At 46.6% G+C, this 12,877-nt stretch overlaps 1 protein-coding gene across 11 annotated transcripts in view; it reads left to right on the top strand.

Moving 5' to 3' along the window:
* The window catches only part of LOC140905761 (uncharacterized), a 25,647-nt gene continuing 12,770 nt past the window's right edge, over nucleotides 1–12,877 (top strand). The window contains exons 1-7 of one of the 11 annotated variants that reach the window (XM_073329194.2): nucleotides 13–99; nucleotides 728–905; nucleotides 1,886–1,962; nucleotides 4,378–4,764; nucleotides 10,761–10,884; nucleotides 11,657–11,773; nucleotides 12,268–12,381. In XM_073329194.2, the coding sequence (XP_073185295.1) occupies nucleotides 4,411–4,764; nucleotides 10,761–10,884; nucleotides 11,657–11,773; nucleotides 12,268–12,381 (709 nt within the window). In that variant the 5' untranslated portion in view covers nucleotides 13–99; nucleotides 728–905; nucleotides 1,886–1,962; nucleotides 4,378–4,410. The other 10 variants (XM_073329193.2, XM_078851272.1, XM_078851273.1 and 7 more) reach the window with 10 other exon arrangements.

Raw genomic sequence — 12,877 nt, forward strand, 5'->3', positions numbered from 1 at the left:
GGGGCCGGCCCGTGGCGAGGCGGCGCCGGGACTCTGCCCAGCCCGCGGCGGGAGCGGGGCCCGGCCGGGGGGGCCATGGCCGAGCGGGCCGCTGCCCAGGTAAGGGCCCGGCGGGCGGGGGGGCCCCGGGCCCGGCTCGGTAGCGGGGCCGTGACGTGGCTTTGTCTCGGGGGCCGGGCTGCGGCGTCGCTCCAGCCCCCCCCCGGTCCCGCCTCTTCCCGCCTGGATTCATGACTGTCCTCGAGCGCCCCCTCGCGGTGACTAAGGAGTGTGCAGCGCCCACGCGGGGGCGGGGGCGGGAGTGGGGGGAAAGGGGGAGCGGGAGCGGGAGTGGGGTGGGGGGAAAGGGGGAGCGGGAGTGGAGTGGGGTGGGGGGAAAGGGGAGCGGGGGCGGGAGTGGGGTGGGGGGAAAGGGGAAGCGGGAGTGGGAGTGGAGTGGGGTGGGGGGAAAGGGGAGCGGGGGCGGGAGTGGGGTGGGGGGAAAGGGGGGCGGGAGTGGGGTGGGGGGAAAAGGGGAGCGGGGGCGGGAGTGGGGTGGGGTGGGGGGAAAGGGGGGCGGGAGTGGGGTGGGGGGAAAAGGGGAGCGGGGGCGGGAGTGGGGTGGGGTGGGGGGAAAGGGGGAGCGGGGGTGGGGCCGCTGGATTTCGCCTGCCAAGCGTCCTGGTGTTCGCTGTCGTGGGGGTGGGGGGCGCTTTTCTCTCCTCCTTGATTGGTCTGGTCTGTTTAGGTCCTGGTCCTGGAAAGGCTTTCCGCCTTGCGCAACTTCTGCCGTGGAAGGAGGCCCCTCGCCTTCAGGGAGGCTGCTCGCCCCCCTGGGGGACTGCCTGGGCGGGTGTCGGCTGCACTGATTCCTCCCAGCGTCAGCTCTTCCCAGCACGGACCGGCTCTCGCTACATCTTTGTACGGTGCGCAGTACACTGCCCGTCTCTCCTCCCTCTGCCCGTTATCTTTGGGCGGGTAATCTCGTCTGCAGACAGGAATCCGCTCTCCTCTCTCTGCTGATGGCGCACAGACCTGTCTCCCTGCTTCAGACCTGTCTCCGTCTGGCCAAACTGAACTCTCAGCCTGTCTCTCGGACATCTCCTTGTGGGTTTCTAGCTGTCCGCTTAAGCTCAACATGTCTAAATCAGAGCTCTTAACCTTTCTCCCTTCCCCTTAGTCTTACCTGCTATCATCTTCCTTGATCGTTGTGGACAGCACCATTGTTCTGCCTGTCCCTCAGGCCTGTAACCTGGGCCTTATCTTTGACTCAGATCAATTTCTACCTCCTCGCATCCAGGCTACGTCTAAATCTTGCTGATTCTTTTTGCATGACATTGCTAAGAGACGGCCTTCCCTGTCCAGCCACACAGCTGAAACGCTCATCCAAGTACTCATCTGCTCCCCTCTCAGGTATTGCAACCTCCTTCCCCTGGCCTTGGCAAATGCAGCCTTGCCCAGCTTGTGTCTGTTCAGAGAGCTGCTGCCCAGATCACTTCTATAGCTTGTTGCTTTGAACATGTCATTCCCCACTTTGAATCCTTCTGCTGGCTCATGAGAACGGCCACGCTGGGTCAAACCAAGGGTCCATCTAGCCCAGTATCCTGTCTTCTGACAGTGGCCAAAGCCAGGTGCCCCAGAGGGAATGAACAGAACAGGTAACCATCAAGTGATCCAGCTTCTGGCAAACAGAGGCTAGGGACACCATCCCTGACCATCCTGGCTAATAGCCATTGATGGACCTATCCTCCATGAACTTGTCCAGTTCCATTTTGAACCCTGTTATAGTCTTGGCCTTCACAACATCCTCTGGCAAGGAGTTCCACAGGTTAGCTGTGCATTGTGTGAAAAAATACTTCCTTTTGTTTGTTTTAAATCTGCTGCCTATTCATTCCCTCTTCTCCAGCTCCACAAACAGAAGCTATTTATCTTCACTTTCAAGGATCTTGACAGCCTAGCCCCATCCTCCCCATCCACTTCAAGGTCAGTGCCAGCCACTGTTGTCCAGTGGTTAGATTTGCAAACCTATCTGCTTTTCCCCCTGCTGCCCCTCATGCTTCGGATAGCTTCTCCCAAACATCCACTAAGCTACCAGGCCTACAAAAAACTTCACCGTGGTTAGGTGATCTTTACTGGTGTGCAGAACCCACGGCCTACCATGCTGACCAGTACTGTCCCATTGTCTCCTTGTACTCCCCCATGTCTCTGCCTGTCTCCATCTGTTGTCTCTTGGCTTATACTTCAGACTGTAAACTCTTTGAGGCATAGCACAACGGGGTCCAGGTCCATAACTGGGGCTCTACGACGCTACAGGAATATTACTAACAATGGGGCCTTGACTGTGGTTGGGACCTCTAGGCAGTTATTGGAATACTGATCCTGGCAGTGAACAAATATGTATGGAATATCCTGAGTAAACTATATGTGGGGGATGATGCATTGGGTTGGGCCGGTAGAAAACAAGCTCCAAGCTTCTGATGAGCTAAATTCTCCTTCAGTGTGTAGGATTTGGGTGTTAAGGACTCAGGTGGTCTACACGAGAGAGATTTTTTTTGTGTGTGTATAAGCCGCTAAGGTATGAATTTAAACCAGCCTAGTTATGTTGCTTGGGAAGGGGTTAATAGACTAGCGTCTTGTGGGCTGTATGACTTTGGTCCAATTTCACTTGCTGGGTTTAGTGTGAGGGTGCTGGCTGGGGTTGGTGGCCTGTGACAGACTAAATGGTTTGGTGGGCACTTCTGACCTTAAACGCTATGATTCTAAACTGAGAAAAGATACTGTTGCACCAGAATGAGTGTGTCCACATGGGGGCGGGGTGGGGGTGTAAGGTGTTATACCAGTATACCTATACCAGTATAACTGGTCAAACTTTCCCGTGTGGACAAGGCCTCATGCCTTTTTTTGCTGCTTACCTCTGAGCTGCATACAAAGATAATCTTTGTCTCACATTTGGCCGTTTTGTGTAAGGGTTATCAGTTTTGAAAAGGCAGCCTAGCTTCTGACCATCACTGATTCTTCATTTTAAAATAGATCCTTTTTGCTGTACGGTTTTGTCTCATTCCTCTAGTGTCTGACACTGTTTTAAAGATGACACCACCTCCATTGCTTGTACGTTATTCCTGTGGCTCTCTCATGAGAGGTCATGTCAGTGACAAAACTTTGTCAGGCATCATTGCCCTTTAGTAGCTTAAGCTATGAATGAAATGAACTAGAACTGCATGCCTGACTTGCAGTAAAGGATCATAGTCTGCAGGAATGAAAGTGACACTTATTCATGTGAGTAACTTTACACGTCTGAATCGTTCCTGCGAATTTGAGGGACCACTCAGTGCGTAAGTGTCAAAAGTGTGCATAAATATATTCAGTGAAAAACGCAGAGCTTCTTACTCTGTGGTTCCCAGTACACCAGTCAGTATCTCCTGGTTGGCAGGAAAGCGCTGTAGATTCCTGTATGACCAGAATCCACTGGGTTGTGACTGCCAGTAGGAGAGCTACATTACACTAGCTTCTTCCAAATAAATGAACTTGGCATTTTGAATGGAAAATGATCAAGCCACCAGCATGCAGAGAGTTTGGCCGCCTCCAAAACTGCTTTTAAAACAACTTTTTATTTGTACAGTGTGTACACGCTTGCTTGTATTTCACAAAAACTATTTTTTGCATCTCTCATGCGGAAGCTATAGCAACATGAACTTACCCAACATGGCATCTGCAAACTTCAAGGGGACGTCAACTTAAAATCACTAATAGTGTTACAAGTAACAGCAAAAAAGACTATAACAGAAGGAAATTAGAGGAAAATGATAGGTTCTTTTCTTTGTTTGTTTACACTGGGCATTTGACATCCCTTCATGTAGGCATTTTCACTCTGTCTGGGTCTTTCACACAGCAACAGGGACGAGAAACATTTAACAGAAATTAGGAGTGTGTTATCATCGAAACTAGCAGGCTAATTAAAGGGCCGTTGTAAGAGCTGATGGTAGTCTTAACTCTCACTTTAGAAACTGACTCGATTGCAAGCTGGAGGCAGCCCTTAAACCTCCTCTGTGTGGGTATAAAGTTCTGTCTAGGGTGCGTGACGCTTTGTTGACAAAGTCCGCTTCAGATCTTCACAGCACTAATTTCAGAAGAAAATAGCTGGGTAGCTAATATTCATGTCACATGTCAGCCCAGGGCAGTTGAACCTTTTATGGGCCTCATTTCAAGTTTATAATTCTAATAAAGATGTCAGAAGATGTCATTTCTCGCATCAGGACAGCGGCGCTGTCGGAGTAAAGATTGCACAGTGCGGAGGAGTCTTCAGCATGTGAGCGGCTCTTGTGCGGTTTCTCTGTATCTAACTTTGCCAGATGGAAACCTGGCTCTAGCTCCATTTCCCGTCTCTCTCCTTGCAAACAGGCTCAGGAATGGGATGCAGAGTCACAGCGCCTGATGTCTTCCCAGCCCCCCGGTGTCCCTGAACGAATGTGTGTGCAGACAGCAGAGATTTCGATGTGGACCCTAGTGGCTGCCATCCAAGCTGTGGAGAGAAAGGTGGATTCGTTTGCCACACGGTTGCTGAGTCTGGAGGGGAGAACTGGGACAGCTGAGAAGAAAATATTCGAGTGTGAGAAAACAGAGTTGGAGTTTGGAAACCAGCTGGAGAGTAAGTGGACTGCGCTGGGAACTCTGATCCAGGAGTATGGGCTACTGCAGAGGAGGCTGGAGAACATGGAGAACCTGCTGAAGAACAGGAACTTCTGGATCCTGAGGCTTCCTCCTGGTGTTAATGGAGAAGTCCCAAAGGTAATTGTACTCCAGTTAGTACAGGAAGTAAAGGCTGAGCCTGTATTGGGTAACAAAGGGATTTTTCTAGGGCTGTCAAACGGTTAAAAAAAATAATTGCGATTAATCGCACTTTTAAACAATAATAGAATACCACTTATTTAAATATTTTTGGATGTTTTCTACATTTTCAAATATACTGATTTCAGTTACAACACAGAATACAGTGTACACAGTTCTCACTTTATATTATTTTTATTACAAATATTAGCCCTGTAAAAAGAACACGAAAAGAAATAGTATTTTTCAGTTCACCTCATACAAGTACTGTAGTGCAGTCTATTGTGAAAGTGCAACTTACAGATGTAGAATATTTTTTAACATAACTGCACTCAAAAACAAAACAATGTAAAACTTTAGAGCCTACAAGTCCATGCAGTCCTCCTTGTTCAACCAGTAGCTAAACTGGTTTGTTTACATTTATGGGAGATAATCCTGCCTGCTTATTATTTACAGTGTCACCTGAAAGCGAGAACAGACATTTGCATGGCACTTTTATAGCTGGCATTGCAAGGAATTTACGTGCCAGATCTGCTAAATATTCATATACCCCTTCATGCTTCAGCCACCATTCCAGAGGACATGCTTCCATGGTGATGATGCTTGTTAAGAAAACAATGTGTTAATTAAATTTGTGACTGAACTCCTTGGGGGAGAATTGCACGTCTTCTGCTCTGTGGTTTTACCCACATTCTACCATATGTTTTGTGTTATGGCAATCTCAGATGACAGCTCAGCACATGTTGTTTGATTTAAGAACACTTTCACTGCAGATATGGCAAAATGCAAACAAGGTACTTGTCATAAATATAAAGGGAAGGGTAACCACCTTTCTGTATACAGTGCTATAAAATCCCTCCTAGCCAGAGGCAAAATCCTTTCACCTGTAAAGGGTTAAGAAGCTAAGGTAACCTCGCTGGCACCTGACCCAAAATGACCAATGGGGGGACAAGATACTTTCAAATCTGGAGGGGAGGGGAAAGAGTTTTGTCTGTGTGATACCTTTCATGGGAACAGATCAAGGATGCAAGCCCTTCAACTCCTGTAAAGTTAGTAAGTAATCTAGCTAGAAAATGCGTTAGGGTTTCTTTGTTTTGGCTTGTTAATTCGCTGTGCTGGAGGAAATGTGTTCTCCTGTTTTTGTGTCTTTTTGTAACTTATGGTTTTGCCTAGAGGGATTCTCTATGTTTTGAATCTGATTGCCTGTAAGATTATCTTCCATTCTGATCTTACAGAGTTGTTCTCTTATCGTTTTTTTTTTTTTTTTGTTCTTCTAATAAAGTTCTGATTTTTAAGAATCTGATGGGGTTTTTTGGGTCTTAAAAATCCAAGAGGTTTGTGCTCATCTTGTTTGTTCTCAAGCCTCCCCAGGAAAGGGGGTGTAGGGCTTGGGGGGATATTTTGGGGAAATAGGAACTCCAAGTGGTCCTTTCCCTGTTCTTTGTCTAAAACACTTGGTGGTGGCAGCCTTTTACCTAATCCAAGGGCAAAGACTTTGTACCTTGGGGAAGTTTTAACCTAAGCTGGTAGAAATAAGTTTAGGGGGTCTTTCATGCGGGTCCCCACATCTGTACCCTAGAGTTCAGAGTGGGGAAGGAACCTTGACATGGTGGCAGAGCGGTGGGATCATTTTGAACCAGAAGCACAGCAGGATTTTAAAAGGTTTTTAAAAAGGTGATTACAGCTGCAGGTTCTGTCTCTTTGCTTGGGGACAGAGCAGCTCCATAACAAAAGGATTTTTCTGTAGGCTGGGAACAGCTATCAGAGGCAAAGGTATCAGGCTACAGCACAGTAAATTTTACAAGCCAAGTTTTTTTTTTCTTTCTAACTCTCGGGTATAGGTAGGTTAAAAACAGAGAGGCTAAGATGACAGAAAGCAATGCCCAACAGAAACTGGAGATAGCCAGACTGGAAGCAGAAGAGGGAGAAAAGGAACACCAGAGACTGGTCGAATTAAAACTACTCAATAAGGAGGCTGCCCACCAGAGAGCTAAGGAGGCAGCGGAGGCTGCCCACCAGAGAGCTATGGAGGCAAAAGCAAAAGAAATAGAGGCAAAAGAAATAGAGACAAAAGAAAAAGAAATGGAGGAGAGGGAAAGAGAGAGGAAGCATGCACTGGAGATAGAGAAGGCAAGGGCTCAGCAGAATATACCGAATAACCCTAACAATCCTTACCCAACAAATCCACAAATGGGAGTGACTATGTCCACAGTATGATGAATCCAGTGATATTGCTGAATATTTTCTCACCTTTGAGAGACTGTGCACACTCCATAAAATTCCTGACGCTCCCAAGATGACCACATTGGTCGCAAAATTGACTGGAAGAGCTCTGGACGTATTCAATAAGATGCCTATTGATGAGGCTTGTGACTATGATAAATTTAAGGATTTGGTTTTAAAACAATTTCAAGTTACATCTGAAACTTACAGAGTAAAATTTAGAGCCCTTAAGAGAGGGTCTGGACTAAGTAATGTGGTTTATGTAAACCAGATGACAGATCTGTTTGATAAATGGCTCAAAGGACGGGAAGTAACTAGCTTTGGAGGAATGCGGGATTTGATGATACAGGAGCAATTGCTGAATAGGTCCAGGATGATATAAAACAGTGTTTATGGGATAAGAAAATGGACTCAGCAGGAAGTCTCACTTCTTATGCTGATCAATACGAGCGGTCCAAGACCACCAGAGAGGCGGGGCAAACTGGAACAAAACGGGTGGAGGGAGGAGAGAGAAACAACCCTGGTCGCAGTTTGAGCGGATACCAGAAGGGACACTCTCAGACCACACCCTACTACCGGGGGCAACCCAAAGCCCCGACTACCCCCCAAGAAAAACCCCAGACACCTTATCGTCTCACCACACCGTTCTCCAGCAACCCACCTTGCCCCAGTGACCAGTCAGCTGGGCGATGTTTTAAATGTAACGAGTCAGGGCATGTAAAGGCCAACTGCCCCAAGAACCCCAACAGGTTACAGTTCATTGCACCGGGGTCCCACCAAGCGGAGGGAAACTGTGAGTGTGGGCGGGAAGAAGGTTACAGCGTGGAGGGACGCCAGAGCACAAGTGTCGGCTATCCACGCTTCCTTAGTGGACCCCAATTTAATCGACCCAGAGGTCCAAGTGACAATTCAACCCTTCAAGTCAAACTCTTTTGACTTGCCTACAGCCAAGTTGCCGGTCCAGTCTATGATGCTTATCCCATCCCCATGCTGTTGGGGGAAGACTTGGCCAATCATGTGAAGCTAGCCAAGAGGGTGGGAATGGTCACCCGCAGCCAGGCTAAACCAGCCATCCCGCCTAGCTCTGTTCCGGAGACTTCTACCAGGACTTGGTCAGAGGTGATGGAACCGGAAACTACAGAACCCGAACAACCAAAAAAGAAAATCAACCTTCTGCTGGTGGCATCTGACACCGATGATGAAAATGAACATGAGTCAGTCTGCACTGCTTGGGATCGTTATTGAGCAGAACCCATCATCGGCATGGAAGCATGTCCTCTGGAATGGTGGCTGAAGCATGAAGGGGCATACGAAAGTTTAGCAGATCTGGCTCATAAATACCTTGCAATGCTGGCTACAAAAGTGCCATACAAATGCCTGTTCTCACTTTCAGGTGACATTGTAAATATGAAGCGAGCAGCATTATCTCCCGTAAATGTAAACAAATTGTTTAGTTTTAGCAATTCGCTGAACAAGAAGTAGTACTGAGTGGACTTGTAGGCTGTAAAGTTTTATATTGGTTTGTTTTTGAGTGCAGCTATGTAACAAAATAATTCTACATTTGTAAGTTGCACCTTCACGATAAAGTGATTGCACTACAGTACTTGTATGAGTTGAATTGAAAAATACTATTTCTTTTTTACCGTGCAAATATTTGTAATAAAATAGAAAGTGAGCACTCTACACTTTGTATTCTGAGTTGTAATTGAAATCAATGTATTTGAAAATGTAGAAAAACATCCAAAAATATATATAATAAATTTCAGTTGGTATTCTATTGCTGTTTAACAGTGTGATTAAAACTGATTAATTGTGATTAATTTTTTTAATCAAGTTAATTTGCCTTGAGTTAACTGCAATTAATTGATAGTCCTAGATTTTTCATATTTCTGATCCAGGGGCACTTTAATTCCCCGTTGCAAAATGGTTTGAATAGAGGTAGTGCATTGATTAGCCCCTAGCGTTAGCTAGTCTCATTAGGTCTGGAGGGTTCATTGGATAGTTGCCTAGAACTTGTCCTGTAACATCCATCTGGGGCTCTTACCAGGAGAATCCCCAGTCCCACTGCAGCCCTCTTGTGCTGGCTGTTGGGGCGAGTTTATCCTCTCTTGGGAGGAGAGGGGCCTTTGTTCTTGAACATGCTTCGGAAAGGAGAGGAGCTCTTACGCTCAGTCCTGTGCCCGGAGCTGTGCTGCTCCCAGGGAAGGGTAGGTTTCTAAGATCAGCCGTTGGTGGTAGAGTGCTGGTAGCAGTGCTTCAGGTCGTAGTTGTTCCTCCAGGAGACTGTCTTCTCTGCCCACGCTCCTCCCCCAGCCTATGATCCAGTCCCTTTATCCCTCCCAGTGACCCTGCCCTGAGTGTGTCTCGCTCTCATAGCTTTGAAAGACGTCAATATGGGTACGTCCAGACTCAGTTTCCCTTGTTCCCTGTACTGAGGCCTGTCTGTACAGCCAGAGGCAGACATTTTGTGTTTTTCAGTTTATCTCTGAACTGTGATCCCCTAAAGGGTCTCTAGAAGACTTCCTGCAGATGATGATATACAGAGACTGACTTCTCAAATAAAGATATGTCAAAGGTGCCCTGTGTTGCACTGGTCAGACCTACGGTAGTCCTTCCTCATCCAAAGCAAGGGGAATTATTTTTGAATGAACATTAATAGTGAGTCCCTTTTCCTTACCATCCCTCTGATGCTGATGATGTCGTCTCTGGCTTCTCCTCCATTCATAATTCATTCCTACACCAAGCTAAATAATCCCTCTTCCGCTCCCAGTGTTACTGCTTGGATTGTTGTGATGTATAGCAGCATACCCAGGTTCTCATATTCGTGTCCATTGTGTAATGTCTGAATGCAGTGTGCAGATGTTGTAGAAAAAGTGTTTCCAATACGTTTTTAATAACTCAAAACTCAGCACCTTATTGTGCTGTAAAGCAGCTTTCACTACAAAAGTTTTTTTCTCCTGCTGATAATAGCTCATGTTAATTAATTAGCCTCTTACAGTTTGTATGGCAACTTCCACCTTCTGTGTGTGTGTGTGTGTCTATATATATCTTCTTACTATATGTTCCATTCTATGCATCCGATGAAGTGGGCTGTAGCCCACAAAAGCTTATGCTCTGATAAATTTGTTCGTCTTTAAGGTGCCACAAATACTTCTGTTCTTTTTGTGGAATGCAACTGGAGACGAATTGGTTACTTTCCACAAAACAAGGCATATTTTTCCATTGCCTTGGAGTAAAGCTGGAGTAACTCAATGGTGTTGCTCTAGATTCACACCAGTGCAACAGATCTGAATCTGGCCCTGTATCTTTCTGACCATAAACTTTAAAATATTGAAGAAAAATGCTTGTTAAAGGGGAAGCAATATTGCTCCATGATTAGTGCAGCCGGAATCTTATCGCGTAATGGTATTAAATGGGACACTTCTGGCTTTTGTTAGTCTCATTGTAACTCAGCTTTCATTCTGTGGCATTGCAATACAAACTGTATTCCTTTGCTTCTCCCCGTCAATGAATACTGTCCCCTTTTGTTTTCATTTGTTGCATCATTTTACCATTGTTCTTTCAAATATAATAAACATTAAATTATAACATAAACAGTGTGTTTAAAAAATGCCCATCTTCTCCATTAAATCTAGTTGCCTTTTTCAGGCACTCCCTATCTATTTCATATATTAGTGACACAAGTGTAAGAGATGTGATTTAAAGCAAGGTGCTAAGTGAATGTTTGGTGTCAGGTGCCGGTGATATTTGATGACAGCGCCGTCTTCTCCCAAGAGGAGTGGGAGAACTTAGAAGACTGGCAGAAGGAGCTGTACAAGAATGTGATGAAGGGGAATTATGAATATATGATCTCACTGGGTAAGGAACGTTTTTCACTTATTTATTAGAAAATGCTTGACTTCTTGGCTGGACTCCTCCAGCTGAGGGCTGTTCTCAAACTCCTGTGAGTTCTGGTGGCTGTGCACACCTGCCTGCATGCATTCAGTTTTGTCATGACAGAAAGCCGATGCACAGCTTGGTGGCGGTGGTCCGTGTTCAGTGTTCTCGAGACGTGAATAGCAGTTGAATTTGCTCATAGGCTCAGCCCTCAAATGTGGAAAACTGTTTGTGTTCTGTGGGCCTGGTTTTGATCTGGCGCTGACTTGAACACTAGTATAACTCCTGTTGGCATCGATGCACTCACCTGCAACTTGCTAATTGGATGCTGTGTGTGGTGTGGTAAATTCTGCTGCATAAAGGGTGTGTCATAGAGAAGAGGTGCAAGTAACTGATGTCCCTACGTAAGGGGATGATGGTGGTGGGGCTAAATGCAGAACTGGAACTCGAGACCTGGATTCTGGTCCCAGCTGTGCCACAGACCCTGTGTGACCTTGGGCATGTCACTTGCCATCTCTTTCCTTCTTCATGGGGTGCTGTGGCAGTCCTCCTCTGGCTTCCAGGTGGCTGAGATGCATCCACTCTTTGTGAAGTGCTTCGACATCCCGCGTAGGAGGTGCTTTGCGGGGGTTGCTTTTCACTCAGTCAGGTACAGATTGCCTCCAGGGATAGAAGGGGATTGATTTAAAATAACTTGTAGCAAAGAATTGTGATTTATCTGTTTATTAATTACCACTATGTCCTGTCCCATAAGCAGACTATGCAATTTCCAAACCTGACATCCTGTCCCGAATTGAGCGAGGAGAAGAGCCGTGTGCGAGGGGTCAGCAGGAGTCGGAGGAAAGAGAAACCACTGCAGATCCCAGCACAGGTGAGGGTTGGCTGAAATCGACTGAAAGAGCGGGTGAAGCGAGCAGCTGTAACTTCAACAAGCCTCCATCTGCCATTAGAGCTGCTTGCTTAAAAAACACTCAGTAGTTTCCTTATGCCAGATTTTGTCTCTACCAATCAAAACTATTTCTGGCTCTAGCTCCTCCTCTTTGAGTGTGCGGACTGGTCAGTGCCCTTGACCACTTGGTTTGGTTCCTCTATATCCTCTTTAGCATGTCTGGATTCTAGTCAATGACTGCCTGCTCCGGAGATGGAGGTTTTTGGGGCTTGGGATCATTTTGAAAGGTTTATGGAACAATTTCAAACGGAGTGAGGGCTGTATTAGCAATAAGACTTGGCTTGGATGCATATGTGGCAAGGGTTATTTAAGTCTTTGCTATCCAGTTACACCCGGGAGGCACAAGCTATTTATTTCATGTCGGGCAGTGATTGTTAGAAAATCCTCACTGAGCTCTCTCTCTTTTCAATGAACAGAGTCTGCGATTTCTACCCTCGCAATCTCCGCTCAGATTAAACAAGAGGAAGAGCCAATTGCTGAGGAGGAGCAGGATGCAGACAAAAGAGAAGCCCCTACAGAGCCCATGGCAGGTGTGTGGTAGGCTCAGGTGACTCTGAATCCTGGCAGTCTAGTTTAAAAGCAAGAACGTGAACAAAAGTTTTATACTTCTAAAACTCTTCTTCTGTAGTCCAGGGTGAGCAGCATTATCTTTGTGACAGGCCTCAGTTGCAATAGGAAGAAGGATGCTGCATACCCCACAGGGCAGTTTATCCCTTTGAACATTCGGATGGGACATGTTAGCAGGACTTCTTTGGGGGCGTGAGTGAGACCACCTGTAGGACTTTGATGTGCTGATAATCTCCTGGGATGCTCAGATGCTGTCCCGGAGGTGAGCATTGTAGAAATCCATGGATAGATTGACTGGAAGGGATCAGGGACAAGAAATGTTCTCCCTTAGGTTCTCTTGCCTGGTGACTCTCTGCTCCAAGTGGCACTGAGGTACTGAACCAAATTCTTCTCTCAGGTACATGCCCGTGTGATCAATGGGAGCTGTATGGGCGCATTCGAGTGCAGAACTTGGCCTAT

The sequence above is a fragment of the Lepidochelys kempii genome, chromosome 2 (genome assembly GCF_965140285.1).
Source record: "Lepidochelys kempii isolate rLepKem1 chromosome 2, rLepKem1.hap1, whole genome shotgun sequence".
Classification (NCBI taxonomy): domain Eukaryota; kingdom Metazoa; phylum Chordata; order Testudines; family Cheloniidae; genus Lepidochelys; species Lepidochelys kempii.